This window comes from Rhinoraja longicauda, chromosome 12 (assembly GCF_053455715.1).
Source record: "Rhinoraja longicauda isolate Sanriku21f chromosome 12, sRhiLon1.1, whole genome shotgun sequence".
NCBI classification, from domain to species: domain Eukaryota; kingdom Metazoa; phylum Chordata; class Chondrichthyes; order Rajiformes; family Arhynchobatidae; genus Rhinoraja; species Rhinoraja longicauda.
The window spans coordinates 43,773,712-43,801,512 of NC_135964.1; the positions used below are offsets into that span (position 1 = coordinate 43,773,712).

The following is a 27,801-nucleotide window of genomic DNA, read 5'->3' on the forward strand; positions in this document are numbered from 1 at the left end:
TGAGAGGAGTTAGGAGGGAGAGATAGATCAGCCATGATTGAATGGTGCCGTAGACAGGCTGGGCCGAATGGCCTAATTCTGCTCCTATCACTTATGATCTTATGTACCTCGGTACACGTGGCAATAGACGAAACTAAACTCCTGCCAAGATCCTTTCTGTTTTTGAAAGGTCCTTTAGAGGACCCCAGTGCTCAACTGCATGTTAGATGGATCTTGCCAATCGAACCACTTAAGTTGATTGGTGCTTTATTAAATTCATCGTTGTAAAAAAAGAAAGCAACTTTGTCCAAAGTCAAAGCAGCATTGATTACACATAAAAGATAGAGTCTCACTGACTGAGAGAACTATGCAAGTTAGCTGGAACAATAATGCACTCAACAAGAAATGCTAGAATTACCATGGAAATAACCAATAGAAGCCTTATAAATAAATTACTGTAGAGCAATAAAGAAAAAACCATAACATAACATAAAATGATCCGAATAATCTAGCAAAATGGGTCAATGCAGTGTGGGATCGGAGATCTATTCTTGGGCAGTATCTCTCTGACACGATAAAGCTAAACCGTGGGTTGCTCTAGAATTTATTTAGCATGATAAGTTCTTGAAGTTACAGGGCTTTGGAGAAGAGATGTGGAAGTAATTGTACAGCTCTTTCAGTGTGTAGGTCCACCAGCCATTTTCCGTGAAACAGACAAAATTACGAGATCGCACTTGAAATCGCCCCCGCCGATATTCCCCCGAAAATATACGCCAAGGCCGGGTGAGGCGGATGGTCTCGACCTCAGCGGCAATTCCGCGGTCGATCGGCAGGCCGAATTTGCCCCCTGCGGCCGGGACTCTGGAACTCTGGCCCGGCCAGAGCCAGCAGATCCATTCCCATAGCCAACCTCCGAAGCCGACTTTGCGGGACGATATCTCGGCCCCCTCGGCTGCCTAGGCGGATAGTTCCGTTACTGTTGGACTCCTCCCGGAGGCCGTGACCTCCGTTGGCCCGGCAAAATAAACGAAGAAAGACTGGATAGACTCGGCTTGTACTCGCTGGAATTTAGAAGATTGAGGGGGGATCTTATAGAAACTTACAAAATTCTTAAGGGGTTGGACAGGCTAGATGAGGGAAGATTGTTCCTGATGTTGGGGAAGTCCAGAACAAGGGGTCACAGTTTAAGGATAAGGGGGAAGTCTTTTAGGACCGAGATGAGAAAGTTTTTTTTCACACAGAGAGTGGTGAATCTGTGGAATTCTCTGCCACAGAAGGTAGTTGAGGCCAGTTGATTGGCTATATTTAAGAGGGAGTTAGATGTGGCCCTTGTGGCTAAAGGGATCAGGGGGTATGGAGAGAAGGCAGGTACGGGATACTGAGTTGGATGATCAGCCATGATCATATTGAATGGTGGTGCAGGCTCGAAGGGCCGAATGGCCTACTCCTGCACCTATTTTCTATGTTTCTAATCCAGAAAGCCTCTGGACCCAAGCGTGCCGGAAAATCAGGGGTGGACCTGCACTACCATAGACATAGTGGGGTGAAGTGATGTCTTTGGGCCATGCTTTTCTGTGACTCTGTAATTATGGACGGTTAACAGAGCTGCAATCTTCCTTGCCGCCAAATCTTCCCCCTCCTGCATCTTTGCATGTGCTTTGTTTATTTTCTAGACGACAAAACATTCCAGTGCGATATGTGCTTCAGATTCTTCTCGACGAACAGCAACCTCTCGAAGCACAAGAAGAAGCATGGCGACAAGAAGTTCTCCTGCGATACCTGCGGGAAAATGTTCTACCGGAAGGACGTGATGTTGGACCACCAGAGACGGCACACTGAAGGCACGTTGCAACGTTTCAAATCAAAACCGATCTCCGTTGTAGGTCCCTTTGCCTTCTGAGGCAGAAAAGTTGCTTTGTTCAACAGGAAACTTATGAAGTTACACGCTACTTTTTAGTTTAGTTTAGTTTAGAGATACAGTGTGGAAACAGGCCCTTCGGCCCAATGAGTCCGCACCGACCAGCGATCCCCGCAACATTACTACACACTATCCTACACACTCTAGGGCCATTTTTTAAACATTTATACCAAGCCAATTAACCGTCTTTCGAGTGCGTGAGGAAACTGAAGATTTCGGCAGAAAACCCACGCAGGTCACGGGGAGAACGTACAAACTCCGTACAGACAAACACCGGTAGTCGGGATCAAACCCGGTTCTCTGGCGTTGTAAGGCCGGAGCCCTTTCCTACCGCCACCCTGCCGACAAATGTTCACACAGGTAGTGGAATCTCTTGATGAATTCCTGTGCTCACTAATCAATAAATTGATTCGAAGCATTCTCCTTTACCCTGGAAACAAGGCGTTGTAAGACCGGAGCCCTTTCCCACCGCCACCCTGCCGACAAATGTTCACACAGGTAGTGGAATCTCTTGATGAATTCCTGTGCTCACTAATCAATAAATTGATTCGAAGCATTCTCCTTTACCCTGGAAACAAGGAACCGCAGACGCTGGTTCAAAAAAAACCCCGCAATGTGCTGGAGTAACTCAGCGGGTCAGGCGGTACCTCTGGAGAACATGGATGGGTGACGTTTCGCACCCAAAGCACCTCCTAGCCATGTTCTCCAAAGATGTTGCCTGACCTGCTGAGTTACTCCAGCACTTCATATCATCATATCATATCATATCATATATCTACAGCCGGAAACAGGCCTTTTCGGCCCTCCAAGTCCGTGCCGCCCAGTGATCCCCGTACATTAACATTATCCTACACCCACTAGGGACAATTTTTACATTTACCCAGCCAATTAACCTACATACCTGTACGTCTTTGGAGTGTGGGAGGAAACCGAAGATCTCGGAGAAAACCCACGCAGGTCACGGGGAGAACGTACAAACTCCTTACAGTGCAGCACCCGTAGTCAGGATCGAACCTGTGTCTCCGGCGCTGCATTCGCTGTAAAGCAGCAACTCTACCGCTGCGCTACCGTGCCGTACCGTACCACTTCATGTTGTCCTGTTTATTGTGGGACTCGAGCATAGGAGCAGGAGTGGGTCAGTCATTGGCTTATCTTCAATTAAAATCTGTAACTGGCCTCATCCAATAATAAGTGTAAGAAAATAACTGCAGATGCTGGTACAAATCGAAGGTATTTATTTCACAAAATGCTGGAGTAACTCAGCTGGGCAGGCAGCATCTCAGGAGAGAAGGAATGGGTGACGTTTTGGGTCGAGACCCTTCTTCAAACCCTTCTTATCATCCAATAATAATCTAATCAACTATTGTCTAAAAATCGAATTCTTTTGCAAGAATATCAAGAAGCTTTTAGGAAATTCCAGTTACTTTTTAATAATCTTTTGCATGAAAAAGTGTCTCCTGAATTTCTCTGATTTTCTCACTCTTGATTTTATGTACTTTGAGAAAGTAATTTCCCTGTCTTGACCTTTTAAGACTAATTCGTTTAACAGGTTTTGAGCAATATGGGCCTAATACAAGCAGGTGGGACTAGTGTAGATGGGACATGTTGGTTGGCATGGGCAACTTGGGCCGAAGGGCCTGTTTCCATTCTGTATGACTCTATGAATCTAATGGCTGTGACTCATTGGTAAGGCCATGACGTTCTTTCCAAAGAGCGACCCCATGGTACTGAATGGGTAATTAGTGGAGGCATTGGGTGTGGTAAGTTATTTGTGCCATGTTTTAGGTCTGCCAGAACCCTCTTCATGTAATTTAGCTACACTATGCACTAAGAGGCACAGCGGTAGAGTTGCTGCCTTTCAGCGCCAGAGACCCGGGTTCGATCCTGACTACGGGTGCTGTCTGTATGGAGTCTACGTTCTCCCTGTGACTGCGTGGGTTTTCGCCAGGTGCTCCGGTTTCCTCCTGCACTCCAAAGACGTGCAGGTTTGTAGGTTAATTTGGTTTTGATAAAAATAGAAAATTGTCCCCAGTGTCTAGGATAGTGTTAGTCTGTGGGGATCGCTGATCGGCGTGGACTCGGTTGGCTGAAGGGGCTGTTTCCGCACTGTATCTCTAAACTAAACTAAACTATTCTTTTGATTACATCTCCTAAACTAGCCCCCTCTCTGATCACACCAAGCAGCTGCCGATTTGTAAAGTGTGGCACTTTGAAGCTGTATTACTGCAGTGTTTTAGCACTGGTCCCAAATCTATGTAACATAGAAAAAAATAGGTGCAGGAGTAGGCCATTCGGCCCTTCGAGCCAGCACCGCCATTCAATATGATCATGGCTGATCGTCCAAAATCAGTTCCAGCTTTTTCCCCATATCCCTTGATTCCGTTAGCCCTGATGTTAGAATGTATGCTGGGTATCACAAATTGCTGGAGTAACTCAGCAGGTCAGGCAGCATCTCAGGAGAGAAGGAATGGGTGACGTTTCGGGTCGAGACCCTTCTTCAGACTGTTGGAATGTATCCTTGTCACTGTTCCAGGAGCTGGTTATAATTTATCATTGGATTTCACCGCTCTGTACTTGGGTTCTGTACAGGAATATTATTATCGCGCGTGTGGTAATTTGGGGTTTCGTTGTTATATTTTCCAGTTATGTTTTTATCTATTTTTAAACAGGTGGAAAACGTGTGAAAAAAGATGAAAGTGAGACCAATGGAATAGTGAAGCACAAAAAGGAGCCATCGGGATGTCCTGTCTGTGGAAAGGTGTGAGCAGTGATGGCACTTTATGCTGAAGGCCATTATGCGCATTAATACATCAATTCAATATGTACTGACCATCATTGACTGGATCCCTCATTTAATTTAGTTTAGTTTAGAGATTCAGCTCGGAAACAGGCCCTTCGGTCCCTCTGAGTCCGTGCCGACCACCGATCACCATACACCAACACTATCCCACACATTAGGGATAATTTGCAGAGTTTGTAAGTTCTCCCCGTGACCGCCTGGGTTTTCCCCGGGTGCTCAGGTTTCCTCCCACACTCCAAAAAAGTACAGGTTAATTGGCTTTGGTAAAAATTTGTTCCTGGTTTCTGGGATAGTGCTAGTCTACGGGGTGATCGCTGGTCGGCGCGGACTCGGTGGGCCGATGTTCTATCTCTACACTCTGAACACCTGGCCTTTATCCGTTCAAACCATTCCTATCCGTACACCTGCCCGATTCTCTCTCAAATATTGTAATTGCACCCACATTTACCACTTCCTCGAGCTCCTTCATTAGTGCGGGCGTCAGGGGTTATGGGGGCAAAGGCACGAGAATAGGGTTGAGAGGGAAAGATAGATCAGCCATGATTGAATGATGGAACAGACTTGATGGGCCGAGTGGCCTAATTCTGCTCCTAGAATTTAGGAACTCCTTATTCGTACGCGACACCCTCAGTGTGAAAAACGTGCCCCTTGGGTGACTTTAAATATTTCCCCTCGCCGTAAACCTAGACCCTTTAGTTTTTGACACCTCTATCTGAAGGAAATTAGTAAGGTGTCAGAAGTTATGGGGAGAAGGCAGGAGAATGGGGTTAGGAGGAGATGGGTAGATCAGCCATGATTGAATTACAGAGTGGACTTGATGGACATAATCCTACTCCTCTTCCTTATGACCTTATGAAATGCCTGTGGCCGTTAACCTTTTCTGTGCCCCTCCCTCATTATTTTATAAATTGCTCAGGCTTCTATGTTTCCAGGGAAAGAAGGCACAGCCTTTCCAGTGTCTCCTTATAACTCAAACTCTCCTGACCCTTCTCTATATTGGTGATTTATGTGCTCGTCTAGATGCATATTAAACATGGTGTGAGTATCTGTCTCTGTCACTCACGCAGGCAGGGAGTTCCAGATTCCGACAACTCCCTGGGTGGAAAGGATCCTCCTTAGATCTCTAAACGCTTTGCCCTACACGTGTGTCTTCTACTTTTAGACGCCTCCTCACTGGGGAAGTGTTTTTTAATTATCTGCCCTATCTATGCCCCCTCATACGTTTGTACAACCTCCTTCAGCTTCCTTTGTTTAGATTAGTTTAGCAATGCAGCACAGAAACGGGTTCTTCGGCCCACTGGGTCCACGCCGCCCAGCGATCCCCGCTATCCTACACACACTAGGGAATTTTTTTACATTTACCAAGCCAATCTACCTACATAGCTGTACGTCTTTGGCGTGTGGGAGGAAACCGAAGATCCCGGAGGAAGACCCACGCAAGTCACGGGGAGAACGTACAAACCCCGCGCAGATAGCACCCGTAGTCGAACCAGGGTCTCTTGCACTGCAAGTGCTGTAAGGCAACAACGCTCGTGCTGTAAGGCAACAACACTACCGCTGCATGGAAAACAAGCCCGTCTTATTAGAGAGACCTCCTATTAGAGTCAGGTTTATGAAACTTGGGTTAGGCCACCTATTGGAGTTTTGGTCACTGTACAGGAAGGATTCGGAGGCTTTGGAGTATGTGCTGAAGAGGTTCACCAGGATAATACCTGGATTAGAGAGTATCAGCTATAAGGAGAGGTTGGACAAACTTGGATTATTTTCTCTGAAGCATCGGAAACCGGGGGCTTGATAGAAGTTTATAAAATAGCTAGACTAAGTGGACCAGTTGGGCCCAAACTCTCCTGCATTGGTGCAGCACCCTCTCCTCCGCCCGTCCCCCTCCCTCCTCCCCCCTCCCTCCTCCCCCTCCCCCTCCCTCCCTCCTCCCCCTCCCCTCTCCGCTCCTCTCTCTCCTCTCCCCCTCCCCTCTCCCTCCCTCCCCTCCACCCCCCCCCCACTCCATCCCCCTCAACCCCTTAACCCTCCTTCTCCCCCTCCTCCCCCTCCCTCCTTAGGGGATAGATTTAATCTTTAAAATGTGAATAACGTAAAAAATATAACACCGATTTCAATGAAACTTCTTCCATTAGCACCAAAGAGACGGCGGTGAGTAAGGTGGGCCTAAAATTGTCGTGCTATCGTGTACCGTTTTGGCTGTAGTTCAGGAACAAACAAACGAACAAACGAGAGTTTTAGTTTATAGATGAGAGGCATAGATAATGTAGCCAGTCAGAGACTTTCGTAGGGTGGAAATGTCAGATACTAGAGGTTACAGATTTAACATGAGGGGAGAAGAATCAAAGGAGCCTTGCTAGTCAAGTTTTTTCACACAAGAATGGTCGGTGCCTGAGTTAATCTCCACTGTACCCTCCCCAGTGCAATCACATCCCTCCCACAGTGTAGTCACAAGAACTGTGGACAGAACTCCAGCCTTAATGTGTAAGGAACTGCAGCCCTGAGTTACTCCAGCATGTCGTTTCTCTCCCCTGACTCTCAGTCTGAAGAAGGCTCTCGACCTGAAACTTCACCTATTCCTTTTCTCCAGAGATGCTGCCCGACCCGCTGAATTTCCAGAATTTTGTCTCTCTCTCACATCCTTACTTCCCCGCCTCTTAACCTACCTGTGCTGCCACCTTCAGGAACCCTTGGATTTGTGCATCAAAGTCTCTGTATCCTCAGTATTCCCATGTTTCTTACCATTTACTGTGAATGCCCTATCCTTTACTCGTCCTCCCTAACCTTGCACTTATCAGGATTCAATTCTAATTGTCAATGTTCTGCCCACCTGGTCAGCTGATCCATGATCCTGGTGACTATTCTCCACCATCAACAGCGTTGCCAATTTTCATGTCCTTTTTTTACTTAATAATTATACCTCCTATGTTCATATCCATTCTGTTAATGTATAAAACAAACAGTAAGGGACCCAGCAATGATTCTGGTGAGGCACTGCTGATCACAGGCTTCCAATTACAAAACAACCTTGCACCATCCACCATCCTATTATTGAGCTAATTTGACAACTTGCCTTGGATTGCAAAGGTTCCAAACTTGTGGATAACTCCCATGTGAGATCTTGTCAAAGGCGTTACTGACATTTATTTTGGAGATACAGCGCGAAGCCAGGACTTTTCGGCCCCACCGACACCGTGCCGAGCAGTGATTCCCGCACACTAACACTATCCTACACACACTAGGGACAATTTACAATTTTACTGGGGTGTGGGAGGTAACTGGAGAAAACCCACGCAGGTCACGGGGAGAATGTACAAACTCCGTACAGACTGCACCCGTGGTCAGGATCAAACCCGGGTCTCTGGCGCTGCAAGGCAGCAACTCTACCGCTGCGCCACCGTGCCGCAGTTTCGTTTATTATTGCCATGTGTACCGAGGCGAGGTACAGTGAAGATCTTTAGTTTGCGTGCTATCCAAAGAAAAGACTATACGTGATTACAATCAAGCCGTCCACAGTGCACAGGTAAAGGATAGAGATGACAACATTTGGTGCAAGATAAAGTCCGATTAAAGATGGTTCAAAGGTCTGCCGTGTGGATTATCTTAACTTCACTGCCCACAATTTTGTTATCTCTTTGGAAAAACTCCGTCAACGATGGAAGAGAGTATTTGTCGTGTTCCCGTTTCCTGATTTGCATTTTGTCGCCAGGTTTTCTCCTGTCGAAGCAACATGAACAAACACTTGTTGACACACGGAGATAAGAAGTACACGTGCGAGATCTGTGGACGCAAGTTTTATCGCATCGATGTCCTGAGGGATCACACTCACATTCATTTTAAGGTACTTTTTTCAGAAACATAATTTGTCTTGGCACAGAGTTTGGGGAATCGAGAACCAGAGGACATAGGTTTAAGGTGAGGGGGTAAAGATTTAACGGGGACATGAGGGGTAACAATAGACAATAGGTGCAGGAGTAGGCCATTCGGCCCTTCGAGCCAGCACCACCATTCAATGTGATCATGGCTGATCATTCTCAATCAGTACCCTTTTTTCACACAAAGGGTGATGGATGCACGGAACGAGCTGCCGGAGGAGGTCGTTGAGGCAGGTACTCTTGCAACGTTTTAAGAAACATTTAGGGCGGTACATGGATAGGATAGGTTTAGAGGGATATGGGCCAAACGCAGGTAGGTGGGACTAGTGTAGATGGGACATGTTGGTCGGTGTTTGCAAGTTGGGCCGAAGGGCCTGTTTCCATGCTCTATGACTCTTAATTTGTGGTGCATTTTCTAAGTGGAAGAGTACTTTTGGATCAGTTGGTGGCATGTCCGTATCTAAATCTGAAACTTTTGGAATTTTTGAGTTCCACTTAGGGAGAAAAAATGAAAATCATAAATGGACTGACCGCAAACATGCAATTAGTGTGCTGTTTTTCCTGCCAGACTAGCTGAAAACACACACTTCCCCAACATCCAGCTCATGAATGCAGCTTGCCCACAGACCAGGATATCCACCTTTCCTGGTAACGATTGCCATACAATGCATTTGCTTCAGAACTAATGTGCTGTATTTGTGTGGGTGTCGTTAGTTGGCACTGGACTACCTGGCTTATTCTAGCTGGCGCCTGGTGGTGAAGGTATAAACTTCTTAGGATTCTTAGGAAAATAACTGCAGATGCTGGTTCAACTTGAAGGTAGACTCAAAAATGCTGGAGTAACACAGCGGGCCAGGCAGCATCTCAGGAGAGAAGGAATGGGTGACGTTTCAGGTCGAGCCCCTTCTTCAGACTGTTGTAAAGTCTGAAGAAGGGTCTCGACCCGAAACGTCACCCATTCCTTCTCTCCTGAGATGCTGCCTGACCCGCTGAGTTACTGCAGCATTTTGTGTCTACCTAACTTTGATCCTAGGTACAGTATCTCACTGCCAGGAACAACAGTTAAAAAACTGAAGCAGTGTTTTGAGCAAAAGTGGAAGCAATGTGAATGGATTGTTACAGTGGTCGTACGGTATTCAGGAATGACACTTTAATTTGGATTGTTCATAAGTTATCGGAGAATAATTATGCCATTCGGCCCATCAAGTCTACTCTGTCAATCAATCACGGCTGATCTATCTTTCCCTCTCAAAACCACTCTCCTGCCTTCTCCCCATAACCCCTGACACCAGTACTGATCAAGAATTTATCAATCTCTGCCTTAAAAATATCCGTTGACTTGGCCTCCACAGCCTTCTGTTGCAATGAATTCCACAGATTCACCACCCTCTGGCTGAAGAAATTCATCCTCGTCTCCTTTCTAAAGATACGCCCTTTTACTCTTAGGCTAAGGCTTCTGTTCCTAGCCTCTCCCACCTGTAGAAACATCCTCTCCATCCAGGCCTTTCACTATTCGGTAAGTTTCAATGAAGTCCCACGTTGACCGTCTAAACCCCAGTGAGTACAGGCCCAGTGCCGTCACACACTCATCATATGTTGACCCAGTTGTGTTGAATTGCTCCACTTAATGCCCTTCTTTCTCTTGCGTCCCTAGGATATTCCACTGATGAATGAACAGCAGCGAGAACAGTTCATCAGCAAACTTGGAATCACAGCAGAGGACACAGAAGATGTCTCGGACGGACCAGGTGAACCTATTCCTCATAGATACAGCTGCAAGAAATGCCAAGTAAGCCTCGCTTTATTACTGTCATTGTGAACTCTGGGTGACCGGCTTTTAAAACGCTCCCTGTAACCTACTGTAACGCTGTGAAAACGGAAAGGATGAGAAGGAGTTTCTTCCCACAGGCCATCAGGACTGTTAACTTTTATAACTCCAGGGACTACATTCTGTCTTCTCTGTATTAACTTTAATTTATATGCTGTAACTGTAATTCTTTTTTTTGCACAATCCGCAGGCATTGCCACTTTCATTTCACTGCACATCGTGTATGTGTATGTGACAAATAAACTTGACTTGACTACTGCCTTGATACTCCACAGTATGATGAAACAAGTGTGCCTTCCACCTTTCCCACGTGTTTTTGCTTTTAAGCTAAGAAAATGTTTTGTTAAAGTTAGACTAGAGGGCACAGCTTTAAGGTGAGAGGAGCAAATTATTTTTTTTTGCACAGAAGGTTATGGCTGTTTCGAACACACTGGCAGTGGTGGTACCACTGGAGGCAGATACGATAGAAGCATTTAAGAAGCTTTTTAATAAACACACGGATATGCAGGGAATGGAGGGAGTTGGATCATGTGCAGGCAGATGAGATTGGGTTCATTTAATTGTAGGCCTCTGTACAGCTAGCAGCAAGCCAATGAACATCATGTGGCAGCGTGCTGGACTGGCTGATGTTATAGAGTCGTACAGCACAGAAACGGGCCCTTCAGCCCAACTTGCCCATGCCAGCCAAGATGCCTCATCTGCACTAGTCCCACCTGCCCATGTTTGGCCCATATTCCTCTAAACCTTCCATGTCCATATATCCGTCCAAATGTCTTTAAATGTTATTATAATACCTGCTTCAAATGACCTCTTCTGGTACAAACTGAGTGTTTGCTGTGTATTTTCCTTTTTCTTAATGATATCTCAGCACTTACTATTTTTACAAATGTTCAGCAGTTTTCTTCCTGCCCTTTTAATATTCCTGATGTTGCATCAGCCTTTGTATATCTCAGGTTGCACCCTATGAAGCGCAGACCTGTTAACTCTCCTGCCCTTTCTGAAATATGACTTATTTGTTTAAACTTGTTTGTTTTGGCTTCGTAAAGATTCAGAAAGCCGGGCCTGTCCGATGTTGAGATATTCAAAGAGAAGTGTTTTGTTCCTTCTGCAGGCCACGTTTGCCAAGGGGAGTCATTACTTGAAGCATCTGATGGAGATTCACAAGGAGAAGGGCTACGGCTGCTCAATCTGCAATCGTCGCTTTGCGCTGAAGGCCACCTATCACGCCCACATGGTCATTCACCGGGAGGAGCTGCCCGACTCGGACCCCAACGTCCAAAAGTAGGTGATGGTAAACTATTTTGCCTCCTTACCCCCCCCTAGTTGTAGCTGGTTGTAACAGAGGCAATTCCACTGTTTAAAACTCACAGGTGCAGAAGCACGTGCAGACACAGGCACACACACACACACATAGACACACCCACAGGCACACACACACGCACAAAGACAGCCCTGCACACACACACACACACACACCATTAGTTTAGTTTAGAGATACAGCATGAAAATAGGCCCCTCGGCCCACCGAGTCCTCACCAACCGACAAACCAACAAATCTTTGGAATGTGGGAGGAGACCAGAGAAAACTCACACATTCACGGGGAGAACGTACAAACTCCATACAGACAGCACCCGTGGTCAGGATCGAACCCAGGTCTCTGGCGCTGTAAAGCAGCAACTCTACCGCTGTGCCATCTTGATTGTCCGATGGTTTTTGCAAATATCGTGCTAATCTAATCTCATTTGTCTCTGAACCTGTCCAATTGTATTTCCATATCAGATATATCCACCCCTGCGATATTTGTGGAAGGATCTTTAACAGTACAGGGAACTTGGAGCGTCACAAAATAATTCACACAGGTAAACATGGCTCCATTATATTACTCCAACTTATCCAAACCTTTGTTTGGATTTACATTTGACTTTTGATTTATTTTTTCGTAATCCTGAGTTCTTCTGTCTCAAAGTTCTGGAGGATGCTTAAGAAAGTTCTGAAGAACTTTTCTCCAGAGATGCTGCCTGACCCGCTGATTAACTCCAGCATTTTGTGTCCATCAGCTAGTATAAAATATTTGCTGGATTCCAAATTAGCATCAGTTGAAAAGTTCGTCCTAATTGCCGAGAACCATAATTTGAACTTGCTGAAAGGTGCTCAATGGGACACTTGACCTCTTCCGGTGGTTAGGTCCATACTGTTAAGTACATATCTTGCTGTAGGCCATGGGTATAGTATTAGTGAGGCCCAGGCTACTACCTCCAATTCCACTGCAGCAGCCATCCACACTGCAGCAGTGTCCTACGTGTGGGCGTGCCTTCCGGGCCCGGATCGGCCTCACCAGTCACTTCAGGACCCACAGTCACCAATCCTCCAACTGAAAGTGAAGTCATGGTCATCTTCGAACCCGAAGGACGAACAACATTAGTGAGGTAGAGTCTGCGACTGTGTAACAGGTAAAATATTGGTGGGTACAGTTCTCACTGTTTAACACTGAGATGCAGAACTCATGGACAGAGAGGTCTGTTACTGTATAACCCTGGGGTACAGCTTTGTTGGGTATACGTCTGTTGAAGTATATCCCAAGGATACACTGCTTGCGGGTACAAATCTCTCACTGTATAACTCTGGAGTATTGTGCCGGCGAATATAGGACAGCACAGTGGCGCCGCGGTAGTGTAGCGGCGACTTTAGCCTTGTCTATAAAGCCCCAAAGCTTACCGTTTGACGAAGGAAAGGGAGCGATTTTTATTCCACGCAGATAACAACACAAAAGATCTTCACGACGTTGCAGTTAGTTAGTCGTCTATTGAAGCAATAATGCAAAGATTGGCATATCCACTGTATCAATCTGTTTGTTAATCCGGTAAGATCTTATTATCTTGCCCTTGTTCCTTCGTATCCTGTTATACTTGCTGAAACCCTATTATCTTAGCAGGCTTCCATCGTATGGCTACTAAACCCTGTGTTCAGTAGACTCCTCGTTGTCACACTGAAGCATTACGTCAGTGCTGGGCAAATTATACTCATAATCTGACCCCGCCCATGGCACCTCCCAGTCCATATACGTAAACGCCAACATATATCTCAGGACAATTCCCTGGTTTACAAAAATAATACAGTAGTATACAAAGAATATAATAATATGCAAAAATAACTAATAAACGCGAAATTGCCTCTTTACATTGGCGAAACCAAACGCAGGCTCGACGATCGTTTCGCTCAACACCTTCGCTCAGTCCGCCTTAACCAACCTGATCTCCCGGTGGCTGAGCACTTCAACTCCCCCTCCCACTCCCAGTCTGACCTTTCTGACATGGGCCTCCTCCAGTGCCATAGTGAGGCCCACCGGAAATTGGAGGAACAGCACCTCATATTTCGCTTGCGCAGCTTGCAGCCCAGCGGTATGAACATTGACTTCTCCAACTTTAGATAGTTCCACTGTCCCTCTCTTCCTCTCCCCCTTCCCAGTTCTCCCTCTATCTTCCTGTCTCCACCTATATCCTTCCTTTGTCCCGCCCCTCTGACATCAATCTGAAGAAGGGTCTCGACCAGAAACGTCACCCATTCCTTCTCTCCTGAGATGCTGCCCGACCTGCTGAGTTACTCCAGCATTTTGTGAATAAATACCTTCGATTTGTACCAGCATCTGCAGTTATTTTCTTACTCTACAGGTAGAGTTGCTGCCTCATAGCGCCAGAGACCTGGGTTCGATCCTGACTACAAGTGCTGTCTGCACGGAGTTTGTACGTTCTCCCTGGGTTGAACCCGGGTCTCTGGCACTGTAAGGCAGCAACTCTACTGCTGCACCATTCTGTGGCCTCAGGTGTTGTGAATAAAGTCTATGAAAGTGTGCGGATCAATTGATTCCAAATCACTGCTTGTTAACAGCCAATGCAGGGAAGCTTTTGATGCTGAAGACAGACACAAAATGCTGGAGTAACTCAGTGGGTCACGCAGCATCTCTGGAGAAAAGGAATAGGTGACGTTTTGGGTCGAGACCCTTCGGACTGAGAACCTGCCTGACCTGCTGAGTTACTCCAGCATTTTGTGTCTATCTTTGGTTCTGCAGTTCCTTCCTGCACAGCTTTTGATGCTGTTGGATTTCTCTCTGAAGTGCAGGTGGTGTTTCTATTTTGTATCTGACTGTGTAGGAGTGAAGAGCCACACTTGTGAGCAGTGTGGGAAGTCCTTTGCCCGGAGGGACATGCTGAAGGAACACATGAGGGTGCATGACAATGTCCGGGACTACCTGTGTGCTGAATGTGGCAAAGGTGAGCACGGTCAGGTGGATCTGGGATGTAGTCATAGGGCCATGGAGTCATACAGTGTGGAAGCAGGCCCTTCGGCCCAACTTGCCCACACCGGCCAACATGTCTACACTAGTCCCACCTGCCTGCGTTTGGTCCATATTCCTTCAAACCTGTCCTATCCATGTTCCTAATTGTTTCTTAAACGTTGGGATATCCCCAGCCTCAACTACCTCCTCTGGCAGCTCGTTCCATACACCCACCACCTTTTGTGTGAAAAGATTACCCCTAAGATTCCTATTAAATCTTTTCCCCTTCACCATAAACCTATGTCCTCTGGTCCTCGATTCATCTACTCTGGGCAAGAGACTCTGTGCATCTACCTGATTTATTCCTCTCGAGTCCCCAAAGTCCATCTAGTCCACAATCACCATGGCAGACAAGCTGAGAACCCCTGGCAGCAAGGGGTAAACTGTTGGTGGTTGTGGGAAAGGAAAGGAGCACTGACATCACCACATCTCAGTGGACCATTCTTCTCCTGCTTCTCTTTCACTCCCTCACTTTTCACCTCATTGATCACCCCCTCCCACCCCAACGCTGCCTAGCTTTTGTCACAACAATCATCCTTCTCTTTCGCTTTCACTCTACACCCCTCCTTCCTCCTGTCCTCGCCCCTGTTATAAGAACAAGTAGTAAACAGGAGCAAGAGTTCAGTTTCAGGTCTCTTTCGTTCATTGTCACGTGCACCGAGGTACAGTGAAAAGCTTTTGTTGCGAGCAATCCAGTCGGCGGAAAGACGAACATGATTACAATCGAGCCATTTACAGTGTGTAGATACATTAAAAGGGAATAACGTTCAGTAGGTGACTTGGCCCAGCAAGCCTGTCCTGCCATTCAATGATCTGCCCCAATGCTCTGCGGCACGGTGGCGCAGCGGTAGAGTTGCTGCCTTACAGTGAATGCAGCGCCGGAGACTCAGGTTCGATCCTGACTAAGGGTGCTGTACTGTACGGAGTTTGTACGTTCTCCCCGTGACCTGCGTGGGTTTTCTCCGAGATCTTCGGTTTCCTCCCACACTCCAAAGACGTACAGGTTTGTAAGTTAATTGGCTGGGCAAATGTAAAAATTGTCCCTAGTGGGTGTAGGATAGTGTTAGTGTGCGGCGATCGCTGGGCGGCGGGGACCCGGTGGGCCGAAGGGCCTGTTTCTGCGCTGTATCTCTAAATCTAAAAAATCTAAATCTAAATCATGTAGAGCAGCTTGCACAGACTAGACGTTGAGGCCTCGGACAGATCATTCAAAAATCCATAGACCTTTTTAAATAACCTCCATTGATCTAACTTTACACAACTCTTTGTGGAAGAGAATTCTAGACACAGTTACCTGTCTCTTTGGGGAAGACCCTCGACAAATGCTGTATTCCTCTCCTCCCCCCAATATTGATGACCTTCTCCCTTTCTCCCTCTCAACCGCCCTCTCACACATCCTCCTTTCTCTCATGAAAATCTCTCTACCCTACTCTCTCGCTCCCCTGCAACTCTGCAGCAATCATTTGCTGGTGCACTATCTTTTTATTGAAATATATTTTCTTTTCTTTCTCCAACTGACTGGCACGTTCTTTCCAGCTGTCTAATGCCATTCTATGTCTTGTTTGTGTTGTGCTCTCTGTAGTTCACAATATCTCCTCTTCCTCTCTGTCCGTAATTGTCATCTTCTCCTTTTAGCTTGTTGTACTCACTGTTGGAAAACGTTTAAAAAATGGATCGACTTTTTAAGTGAATTTTGATTGAGAAGAGAGGCAAGAAAATGAGAGGCCATTATGGACATGAAACATTTTTTCCAACCCAACCCACGCATAAACCCTTCAACCATTCTCTTCCCTCCCCTGGCCATCCCCTCTCAAGATTGCTTTACTCTATTCCTAAATCCCAAGTGACTGGAATAAATTTGTTGACAGCCCTCCAGGACTCTTGATAAAGGAGCAGTGATGCTGATCATTTTTTTTCTCTCTTGATTAGATGTTCCGCTATTCATGCGTCGGGTGGGAATTCTTTTTGTAATAATGTTGTCCGCTTTGCTTTCCCACGCCCAGGGATGAAAACCAAACATGCCCTGCGGCATCACATGAAGCTGCACAAGGGGATCAAAGAGTACGAGTGCAAGGAGTGTCATCGGAAGTTTGCCCAGAAGGTCAACATGCTCAAGCATTACAAGAGGCACACGGGTAACTACTGATAGATGCCTGTTCTCAGTAGCCGCAGCAGACCGTTCACTTTCCCATTGTCTAGGATGGGTCTGCAGGTGCCAGTTTACGCCAAAGCTAGACACAAAATTCCCGGAATGGCAGGACTGTCATATGTTGAAAGACTGGAGCGACTAGGCTTGTATACACGTACAAGACTATTAAGGGGTTGGACACATTAGAGGCAGGAAACATGTTCCCAATGTTGGGGGAGTCCAGAACCAGGGGCCACAGTTTACAAATAAGGGGTAAGCCATTTAGAACAGAGATGAGGAAAAACTTTTTCAGTCAGAGAGTTGTGAATCTGTGGAATTCTCTGCCTCAGAAGGCAGTGGAGGCCAATTCTCTGAATACATTCAAGAGAGAGCTGGATAGAGCTCTTAAGGATAGCGGAGTCAGGGGATTATGGGGAGAGAGCAGGAACGGGGTACTGATTGAGAATGATCAGCCATGATCACATTGAATGGCGGTGCTGGCTCGAAGGGCCGAATGGCCTACTCCTGCACCTATTGTCTATTGTCTAAAATGCTGGGAGTGACTCGGGGCAGTGACAGGGCAGCATCTCTGGAGAGAAGGAATAGGTGACATTTCGAGTCGAGGCCCTTCTTCAGACTGAGAGTCAGGGGAGAAGAAAACAGGAGGTATGAAAAGGTTCCGGGCGAAGAGGTTCGTTTTCGCACCTCACCCTTCCATATCTCTAGTGTCTCCCTCTCACCTGACTCTCAGTCTGAAGAAGAATCTCGACCCGAAACGTCACCCATTCCTTCTCTCCGGAGAGGCTGCGTGACCCGCTGAGTTACTCCAGCATTTTGGGTCTACCTTCACTTTCTCAATACTTTCTCGCCAATCATTTATAGCACAGCTACCTTTTTATATTCTTGTCAAAATTTTGTCTCAAAATTTAAATGTTTTTTTTGGGGACAATCATCCTGAGAAAGTGAAGTGATAAAAATGAACTGCATGATGCTGCAGAACAGGAAGCAAGAAAAGATCAGGACAAATCAGGGCCGGCAACAGATGACACCAGACAGGGTATTCAAGTTCCTCCCCCTTACAATCAATCTGAAGAAGGGTCTTGACCTGAAACGTCACCTATCCATTTTCACCGGTGATGCTGCCTTACCCGCTGTGTTACTCCAGCATTTGGTGTTCATCTGAGAAAATGAAGTCACTTTGTAAATAGAAGCAGTTTATTTAATGATAGAAATATGTTAAAAATATTTTGAAATTAGAAGACGGCAGTAAATGTTCGGTTAGCTTCTGCTTGTCCCTCACACCTTGTTTGCAAGGGAGTAAGTATTTTGTGATGGGGCTTGTTCTTTAATAGACAATAGGTGCAGGAGGAGGCCATTTGGCCCTTCGAGCCAGCACTGCAATTCAATGTGATCATGGCTGATCATTCTCAATCAGTACCCCGTTCCTGCCTTCTCCCCATACCCCCTGACTCCGCTATCCTTAAGAACTCTATCTAGCTCTCTCTTGAAAGCATTCAGAGAATTGGCCTCCACTGCCTTCTGAGGCAGAGAATTCCACAGATTCACAACTCTCTGACTGAAAATGTTTTTCCTCATCTCAGTTCTAAATGGCCTACCCCTTATTCTTAAACTGTGGCCCCTTGTTCTGGACTCCCCCAACATTGGGAACATGTTTCCTGCCTCTAACGTGTCCAACCCCTTAATAATCATATAGTTTTCGATAAGATCTCCTCTCATCCTTCTAAATTCCAGTGTATACAAGCCTAGTCGCTCCAGTGTATACAAGCCTAGTCGCTCCAGTCATGTATACAAGCCTAGTCGCTCCAGTCGGTATGGCTGGTCATGTGCATGTTAAGGATTACATTAAAGATGGCCGCACTGCAGGGAACAAGTTGACAACTTATGACAAATATTAGAACAGTGCAGCACAGGAACAGGCCTTTCAGCCCACAATGTCCATGCTGACATGATGCCAGGTTAAACTAAAGGCTTCTTGAATGTCACTGTTGTATCTGCCTCCGCCACCATCCCTGGCAGTTCTTTCCCGCCACTCACCACTCTGTAAACTTGCCACACGCATCTCCTTTAAACTTTGCCCCTCTCATCCTAAAGCTATGCCATCTAGTCTTTGGAGGTCTTGAACTTCTGTTTCTATAATGTAGTCAACATCATTCTAAGTCCCTTCACAGGAGAGTTATCAAGCAAGTACTGACACCAATTCGCATAGCCAAAGGATTGGTCAATGAGATCTAATTGATTGACGAGATCAAGTTCCTAGTGAACATCTTGAAGAGTAAGGCACAAAGATTTTGAAAAGAAATGCCAGACCCTAAGATGTAGGCATCAGTGATAGAGCAAAGAATTATCAAGGACTCTCAAGTGCCTTGAATTATAAGAACACAAAAATCTGAGGCTCCCAGGGCTGGAAGGTGTTAGAGGTAGATGAGACCATGAGGTGGTGAGACCATGGAGGTAATCAAAAATAAGGATGAAAATAATCTGTGTGAGAGATAGCCAAAAAAGTAAACATCATTGTTGTAGGAGCCATTTTGTGTTTATTAGTTATTTTAGTATATTATATTATTTTGTATCTTGCTGTATTATTTTGGACACTTCTATGCTTACGTATATGGTCTGGGCAGAGCCAGAGATCTTCGACGTAATGCTTCAGTTCACGCGAAGAACCTGTCGATAGAAGATCGGCAGGAAGGATTTTAACTATAAGAACCTACTAAAATAATAAGATTTTGGTGACCAAAGAAAATACAAGAAGTGCCTACTGGATATAAGGTCTGGTAGTTCGTATAAGTCACGAAGGATCGACGGTAGGATATTAGATTTTTACCAAACTAATCAATAACAAGTTAATGACAAGAGATATGCCAATATATTTTATTGCAACTTCAAATAAACGACTAACTAACTGAAACGTCGTGGAGATCTCTTTGCTGTTGGTTATTTGCGTCAAGAAGATATCGTTCCACTATCCTTCGTCAACGGCAGCTTTGGGGCTTTGTAAGAAAGACGAGAAGCTGGCCGTAATAATTGTAATGAACTTATTTGTATTTAGAGAGGACTCAGTTTTCCATCTGTGCCAGTTGGACTGTTGTGACTTGGTGTAAAGGGTGCAGACAACAACTGTGCATTGCACACTTATACATATTGTGTGCTTTTTTTCCCTCTGCAGGAGTGAAGGATTTTATGTGTGAACTGTGTGGGAAGACTTTCAGTGAGAGGAACAGCATGGAGAACCATAAACTTCTACACACAGGTGTGATGCCAAACTAAATTAATCTCGTTCTAGCAAGGACCAGGTTTACAGCCGACACTAATGAAATCGACATTACCTTTCAGAGGGGAAATCATCTTTCAGTGGAAACTTTTCTGTGCTAAGAACAAATAAGAGGGAAAAAAACGTTGAGGAGTTTTGGAGAAAAGCTGAGCATTGGTTCCAATTTAGTTTAACGATACAGAGTTCAGTTTACTTTGTTTAGTTGGCGCACCTTGTCCGCGCCAACCAGCGATCCCCTAGTGCATTAACACTATCCTACACACTAGGGACAATTTGCAATTATTTTTTTACCGAATTAACCTATAAACCTGTACGCCTTTGGAGTGTGGGAGGAAACTGGAGCACCCAGGGAAAACCCACGCGGTCACTGGGAGAACGTACAAACTCGGTACAGGCAGCGCATGTAGCCGGGATTGAACCCGAGTCTCTGGCGCTGTAAATCAGCAACTTTACTGCTGCACCACCCTTTTGTTTGAGAGCTCTTTCAAAGAGATGGTATGTGCATGTTGGTCTGAATGGTCTCCTAATGACTATGATTCAAAGTAAATGAAGGAAAATGGATAAATGATTGATTTACAGGCTGGAGTTTAACTCATTTACAGATACCATGTCAGGTGCCTATCATAGTACTACATTGGAGTAAGCTGCAAGCAGAATTAATTTGAGTCAGATAAGTCTATAATTTATCTAGTGTACCTTGCATATACAGCCTTGATTTTAACAAATAGCGCCATATAATGATCCCAACATACCGGATTTTAATGTCTGTTACGATCTCTTTCCATTTAGTTTTCTGATGCCGTTCTTTTCTGGTAGCCACCAATCTAACTTTTCAATCCTTTCTATTTTTTGTCTCTGCTTCTCTTGCCCAACTCTCCTGGTCTCAGTTGGAAAGCAGTGGACCTGCAGTGTTTGTGAGAAGAAATTTGTTACCGAGTACATGCTCTTCAAGCACATCCAGCTGACTCACAAGAAGGTGGAAGCCCAGAACTGCCACCTGTGCGGCACAAAGGTTTCAACACGGGCTTCGATGAACAGGCACATGAAACGCAAGCATCCTGAGGTGAGAGGTTTTCAGGTTTTAATAAGGCATAAGTTCATACGTGATAGGAGTAGAATTAGACCATTTGGCCCATCATGTCTACTCCGCCATTCAATCGTGGCTGATCTATCTTCTCCTCTCAACCCCATTCTCCTGCCTTCTCCCCATAATCCCTGACACCTGTACCAATCAAGAATCTATCTACCTCTGCCTTTAAAATATCCATTGACTTGGCCTCTACCGTCTTCGGTGGCAATGAATTCCACAGGTTCACCAACCTCTGACTAAGGAAATTCCTCCTCATCTTCCTAAATCATATCATATCATATCATATACATACAGCCGGAAACAGGCCTTTTCGGCCCTCCAAGTCCGTGCCGCCCAGTGATCCCCGTACATTAACACTATCCTACACCCACTAGGGACAATTTTTACATTTACCCAGCCAATTAACCTACATACCTGTACGTCTTTGGAGTGTGGGAGGAAACCGAAGATCTCGGAGTAAACCCACGCAGGTCACGGGGAGAACGTACAAACTCCTTACAGTGCAGCACCCGTAGTCAGGATCGAACCTGAGTCTCCGGCGCTGCATTCGCTGTAAAGCAGCAACTCTACCGCTGCGCTACCTTGCCGCCCAAGGACGTCCTTTTATTCTGAGGCTGTGATCTCTGGTCGTAGACTCCCCCACTGGTGGAAACATCCTCTCTACATCCACTCTATCCAGGCCTTTCACTATTCGGTAAGTTTCAATGAGGCATGGGAGCAGAATTAGGCAATTTGGCCCATCGAGTCTGCTCCACCATTTGATCATGGCTGGTCTGTTTTTCCCTCTCAGCCCCATTCTTCTGCCTTCTCCACGTAACCCTTTGACACCCTTACTAATGCAGAACCTTACGAACTCAGGAGACTCTGGCTGCCAGGATCTTTTGGTGAAACAATGGCTTCTGAACGATGTCCCATCCGTGGGGAGAGGAGGAAAGACAAAGGTTTTAGAGTCGTAGATTCATACAGCACGGAATCAGGCCCTTCGGCCCAACTCATCCATGCCAGCCATGGTGCCCCATCTAAACTAATCTAACTTGCCTGTGCTTGGCCCATATCCCTCCAAAGCTTTCCTATCCATGTACCATGTTTTACAGACTGGCAAAAGATGGCAACCCAGCTGAAGCATTTTCTACTTGAATGTGTCGCATCATGACAGTCTCAGAATAACTCTGTGCAGAAAGTCAAACCTATTTGCTGATTAAAATGCAGTTTGATCGGATAGAAGTAGCTGTGAAAGACCATTACTGTTGGCAATTCATCTGCTACAGTGGTGAGAGGAGGGGAGGAAGTTTATTTCACTTCAGAACAGCACAAACTATAATTTTAAGGGGAATGTTTGAAAGGAGTGGATTCAGAGACACTGGGCTGCTTCATTTTAGTTTAGTTTAGTTTTGAGATACAGTGTGGAAACAGGCCCTTCAGCCCCACCGAGTCCTCGCCAACCAGCGATCCCAGCACACTTACACTATCCTACACACACTAGGGGCAATTTACATTTGTAGCAAGCCAATTGACCTACAAACCTGTACATCTTTGGAGTGTGGGAGGAAACCAAAGATCTCGGAGACAACCCACGCAGTCACGGGGAGAACGTACAAACTCCGTACAGACAGCACCCGTAGTTGGAATCGAACCCGGGTCTCTGGCGCTGAAAGCGCTGTAGGGCATCAACTCCAGCGCTGCACCACCTCACAGTGAGCAGAGAGGGTTAACAGGGGATCTGACAGACGACTTCATCAACAGAACTTCCCACGAATATTATCAATTCCTATATTTGTACTGTAATTATCTACAATTGCTTTGCAAATATTGATGCAGGATGACGAATTTTCTCCTGTGCTCCAAGATTTAAATTACTGTCAGTAGAAATGTTTGCTGCCTGTTTCTTGTACACATTAATGGTTCAATGGCACTTTATTAGTCACATGTACTGAGGCAAAATGAAATTCATTTTTGTATACAGTTCAGTACAAGTATCACTATACGTAGGGACTTAGCTACATCTTGGGTAAGCGTCTCAGATACAGCACAAGTGTATGGCAGTAGTACACTGAGACAGCATACAGAGTCGCCAGTTTGGCACCATTTTTAAGTCCCAGTTTGTAAGTGCAGGGTTGTTGACCTGACCATGAAGGCCCGTTGCCCTGGCGGCATTGCAGGCTCGGCCTGGTCAAGCGTTGCTGCTGGCGTCCTCCGCCTCTGCTCCACCATTGCAGGCTGCGTCGGGTGTTGGAGTATTTGTGTGTGTGCGTGAGTGAGAGAGAGAGAGACAGATTAGGTAGATGCACAGCCTCTTGCCCCGAATAGGTGAATCAAGAACCAGAGGACATGGGTTTACGGTGAAGGGGAAAAGATTTAATCGGAATCTGAGGGGTAGCTTTTTCGCACAAAGGGTGGTAGATGAATGGAACAAGCTGCCAGAGGAGGTAGTTGAGGCAGGGACTATCCCAATATTCAAGAAACAGTTAGACAGGTACATGGATGGGACAGGTTTGGGGAAATATGGACCAAACGCAGGCAGGTGGGACTAGTGAAGCTGGGACTAGTGAAGCTGGGACATGTTGGCCGGTGTGGGCAGGTTGGACCGAAGGGTCTGTTTCCACACTGTATCGCTCTATGACAATGAGACACTCCCAGGCGCAGATGTGGGAATGATTTAATGCTCGGTAACCAACCCCGTCTTGATGATTGACCAGGTTTTACTGTTTTGTTACAGCAGGACATAATCTTGCATGAGACCGAGCTGGCTGAACTGGGACAGGTAAAGAGATTAAAACGAGCACAAAGGAAGAAGAGGAAAATGGAAGAGGAGGAGGATGACGAGGAGGAAGATGAAGACGAAGATGAGGATGAAGAAGATGATGATGATTCAGCAACAGCCCCCGAAGAGGCTGCTATGTATTCCTACACAGACAAAGAGACTGAATTCACAGCAACGGTGGAGGATGAGACAGATTCAGCAGTGCAGAACATGAGTCAGGTCAGTGCAGTATTGAAGCAGAATTAGATGAAAATCTGTGTGTGTCCTCATGATCTTCAAAAAAGTAAAACTTTTATTTATAGCCACTTTCACTACACAGACTCATTGCCTCAGAATTAAAGGATGTTCCTTTAGGAAGGAGATGAGGAATTTATTTAGTTGGGGTGGTGAATCTGTGGAATTCAACGCCACAGAACGCTGTGGAGGCCAAGTCAATGGATATTTTTAAGGAAGAGATAGATAGATTCTTGATTAGTATGGATGTTGGTGGTTATGGGGATAAGGCAGGCGAATGGGGTTAAGATAGGGACAGATAGATCAGCCATGATTGAATGGCGGAGTGGACTTGATGGCCTAATTCTGCTCCTATCACTTATGAATTTATGAACCCATGAAGACGTTCTTAAGCACTCCCCAGCCAGTGAATTACTTTTCAATGTAGGCACAGTAATCAGGTATAAATTGAGTAACCAAATGGCACACAGCAGGCTCCCAAATGACACACAGCAATGTCATAAAGACCCAATAACCTTTCCATAATATGATTTACGTTGAGAAATATATATGAATCCCCGATTTGTTGACAGGTGATTTTATTTCTCCCAAAGTGGAAATATCAAAGGCTTAGAGGGCTTTAAGGTGAGAGAGGCAAAGCTTAAAGGAGATGTGCGAAGCAAAAAAAGTTTACATAGTGGTGGATGCAGGGAAAGCTGCCAGGGGTGTGGTGGAGGCAGATACAATAGTGGTGTTTAAGCCCTCCTCCGCTCCCCAGACCCACTTGGCTTTTGGTTGGGTATATGGATGTGCAGGGAATGGAGTTATATGGATCAGAGGAGATAAGTTTAAATTGGTTCATGTTTGGTGTGGACATCGTGGGCTGTGTTGTACTGATCCAAAAGACTGTAATTTCAGTCTATGAATCCTGTAGTATAGAGTGTATAGTATTTAAACATTTTGTTTTAAAGAGTGTTAAATTTTATTTTGCTTTAGGTGGTTCGGATAGCTATCGCGCTATTAAACACTGCAGCCTCAAATAAGCTCTGAATTACATAGACTGGGGGGGGGCATTGGTTTTGTCTTTTTGCATTATTATTGTTTGTTTGGCTGTTTTAAGTGTGTATATGTGTGGGTTTGTGTGTGTGTATATATATATATATAGATATAGATAGATTATGTATATGTGTAGCTAGACACACAATGCTGGAGTAACTCAGTGGGACAGGCAGCATCTCTGGAGAGAAGGAATGGGTGACGTATGTGTATAATATGCATGTGTATATAAGAAGATAACTGCAGATGCTGATACAAATCGAAGGTTTTTATTCACAAAATGCTGGAATAACTCAGCAGGTCAGGCAGTATCTCGGGAGAGAAGGAATGGGTGACGTTTCGGGTCGAGACCCTTCTTCAGACGGGTCTCGAACCGAAACGTCACCCATTCCTTCGCTCCCGAGATGCTGCCTGACCTGCTGAGTTACTCCAGCATTTTGTGAATAAAAACCTGCATGTGTATATATATATATATATATATAGATATATATTTGGCTCAACATGCCCACACTAATCAACATGTCCCATCTACACTCGTCCCACCTGCCTGCATTTAGCCCATATCCCTCCAAACCTGTGCCATCCATGTACCCGTCTAATTGCTTCTTAATTTTTGCAATAGTCCCTGCCTCAACTAGTTACCATGCAGATGACTCCAGATTTTTGAGTCTATATTTGGTTTCAACCAGCATCTGCAGTTCTGTCTGGGATATATGACATTCATGACTCGTGACTCTCTTACTTTGCTTTAGGTGGTCGTGACGCTCGGAGATTCAAATGGTTCCACGGCGACCAGTTCCGCCGGACTGACAAACATTGCGGTTGCCTCCAACATCAGCACGGTGGCCGGGACGCAGTTCACCAACCTGCAGCCCATCACCGTGACCAACCTGACGCTACAGGACCGGCAGATGCAGCTCGACTCCATCCTGACGGTCAGCTTCGACTCCATCAGCGGCTCCACTGTGGTGCACAGCCGGCCGATGGAGATCCAGATCGAGGCACAGCCCTCCTCTGCTCCCCAGACCCACTCCATGAACTTGACCACCTTCGTCAACTCCATCGCCCCCGTCGACAGCCCTCTGGCCGAGCAGCAGCAGCAGCAACAACACACCATGACGTGGACGGCTGTGCCGCATGCCACGGACCCTGCTCACCACATCCTGCACCCAACGGGAGCCCCACCAGCGCCAGTGTCTCAACTGCAGCAGCAGCAACAGGTTCAAGTCCAGGCCCAGCAAACCCAGCAGCCCCAACAACAGATGTACAGCTATTAATGAATACCCCCCTCACCCCGTTCCTTCCCTGCCACAATATGGACAACACCCTGGACTTCACACCCAATGCAGGATAAACTGCAAAAGGCACTCTGCTGCTTTACAGAGCAGAGCAAAGCAGTCCTCGAAGATGGACACAAAATGCTGGAGTAATTCAGCAGGACAGGCAGTATCTCTGGAGAGAAGGAAGGGGTGAAGTTTCGGGTCGAGGCCCTTCTTCACTCCTCTCTGGGTTAGTGTCGTTCCCCTCCAGTACTTCTGTGCCTCTGCAGTACTGTGCCAACCATCTTCTGCATTCAATCCACATGTGCACCACCACCATGTTTCCACAGGTTTCCCAGCTTGGATTTGTAGATTCGAGGTGAACACGGTGTCATGAGTGTACTATTAGCAGTTTAAAATGAACAGGTTTTTTTAAATTAAAAGAAGAAAACAAAATTAGGCTTGAAGTGGAGAGCACAATTTTACAAAAAAAATGTATAAACAAATCTGTGACAGTTCATAACATGAGTTAAAACGTGTTGGAATTGTGAAATAGTGCAGCTGCTAAATATTTAGCTCTGTTTTATTGTGACTGTGAATGAGACTGCATGTTTGTGTGACTGCGTGTGTATGGTTCTGCATATCTGGCTGTATGTGAGTGTGCGTGTGTTGGTTTACCTGTTCAGTGCATTCTATCTCTCGTTCTGTCATCTGGACTCTTTTTATCAGAACGGTTTTAGAGCCGCACTCATCCCTTTCAAAAGAAAGATTAACAAAGGTGATCGGATAACCTCCTCCTCCACAGCGCCCCCTAAACCACATGAAGTTGTATGTATTTCACATTCCTTCCCCTGCCTAGATTAACTCGCATCTGAGTTACGACCTTAGAGATAGAGCCAGGCTTTTCAGCCACTGAAAGATGCTGGTTAGTGCAATAAGTGACAAATCATATGTGCCAGCCACACCCACCAATGACGAAAGTATGTTAGAAACCATCGGCAGATGTGCATTTTACTTATCAGGACTGTATGGTAAAACAACATAGTAATGGAAGTAAACGCATTATTTATTTGACTCGTTGTGTCAGTAACAATTTGATTCAAATGGATGTTTCTTCATGTGAGTCCAGGTAATGGGTGTTGGGTAATCTATCTGCTCCTTCCACTTTCTTTTTCTCAACTAATGCAGATAATCGGGCAGCTTCCAGCATGGATAGAAATGAGGAAATAGTGAAAATAATGCTGTTTGATACTCGCCCATGGCCACGA

At 45.8% G+C, this 27,801-nt stretch overlaps 1 protein-coding gene across 5 annotated transcripts in view; it reads left to right on the forward strand.

The window, feature by feature from the left end:
- Positions 1-27,590, forward strand: part of prdm15 (PR domain containing 15) — a 61,779-nt gene extending 34,189 nt beyond the window's left edge. For 3 of the 5 annotated variants that reach the window (XM_078409641.1, XM_078409640.1, XM_078409643.1), the window contains exons 14-25: positions 1,653-1,820; positions 4,567-4,655; positions 8,407-8,538; positions 10,227-10,361; positions 11,512-11,681; positions 12,181-12,260; positions 14,550-14,669; positions 16,738-16,869; positions 20,050-20,133; positions 21,042-21,217; positions 23,961-24,224; positions 26,027-27,590. In XM_078409641.1, the coding sequence (XP_078265767.1) occupies positions 1,653-1,820; positions 4,567-4,655; positions 8,407-8,538; positions 10,227-10,361; positions 11,512-11,681; positions 12,181-12,260; positions 14,550-14,669; positions 16,738-16,869; positions 20,050-20,133; positions 21,042-21,217; positions 23,961-24,224; positions 26,027-26,551 (2,075 nt within the window). In that variant the 3' untranslated portion in view covers positions 26,552-27,590. The remainder of the gene's footprint in view (positions 1-1,652; positions 1,821-4,566; positions 4,656-8,406; positions 8,539-10,226; positions 10,362-11,511; positions 11,682-12,180; positions 12,261-14,549; positions 14,670-16,737; positions 16,870-20,049; positions 20,134-21,041; positions 21,218-23,960; positions 24,225-26,026) is intronic. The other 2 variants (XM_078409642.1, XM_078409644.1) reach the window with 2 other exon arrangements.
- The last annotated feature ends 211 nt before the right edge of the window (positions 27,591-27,801 follow it).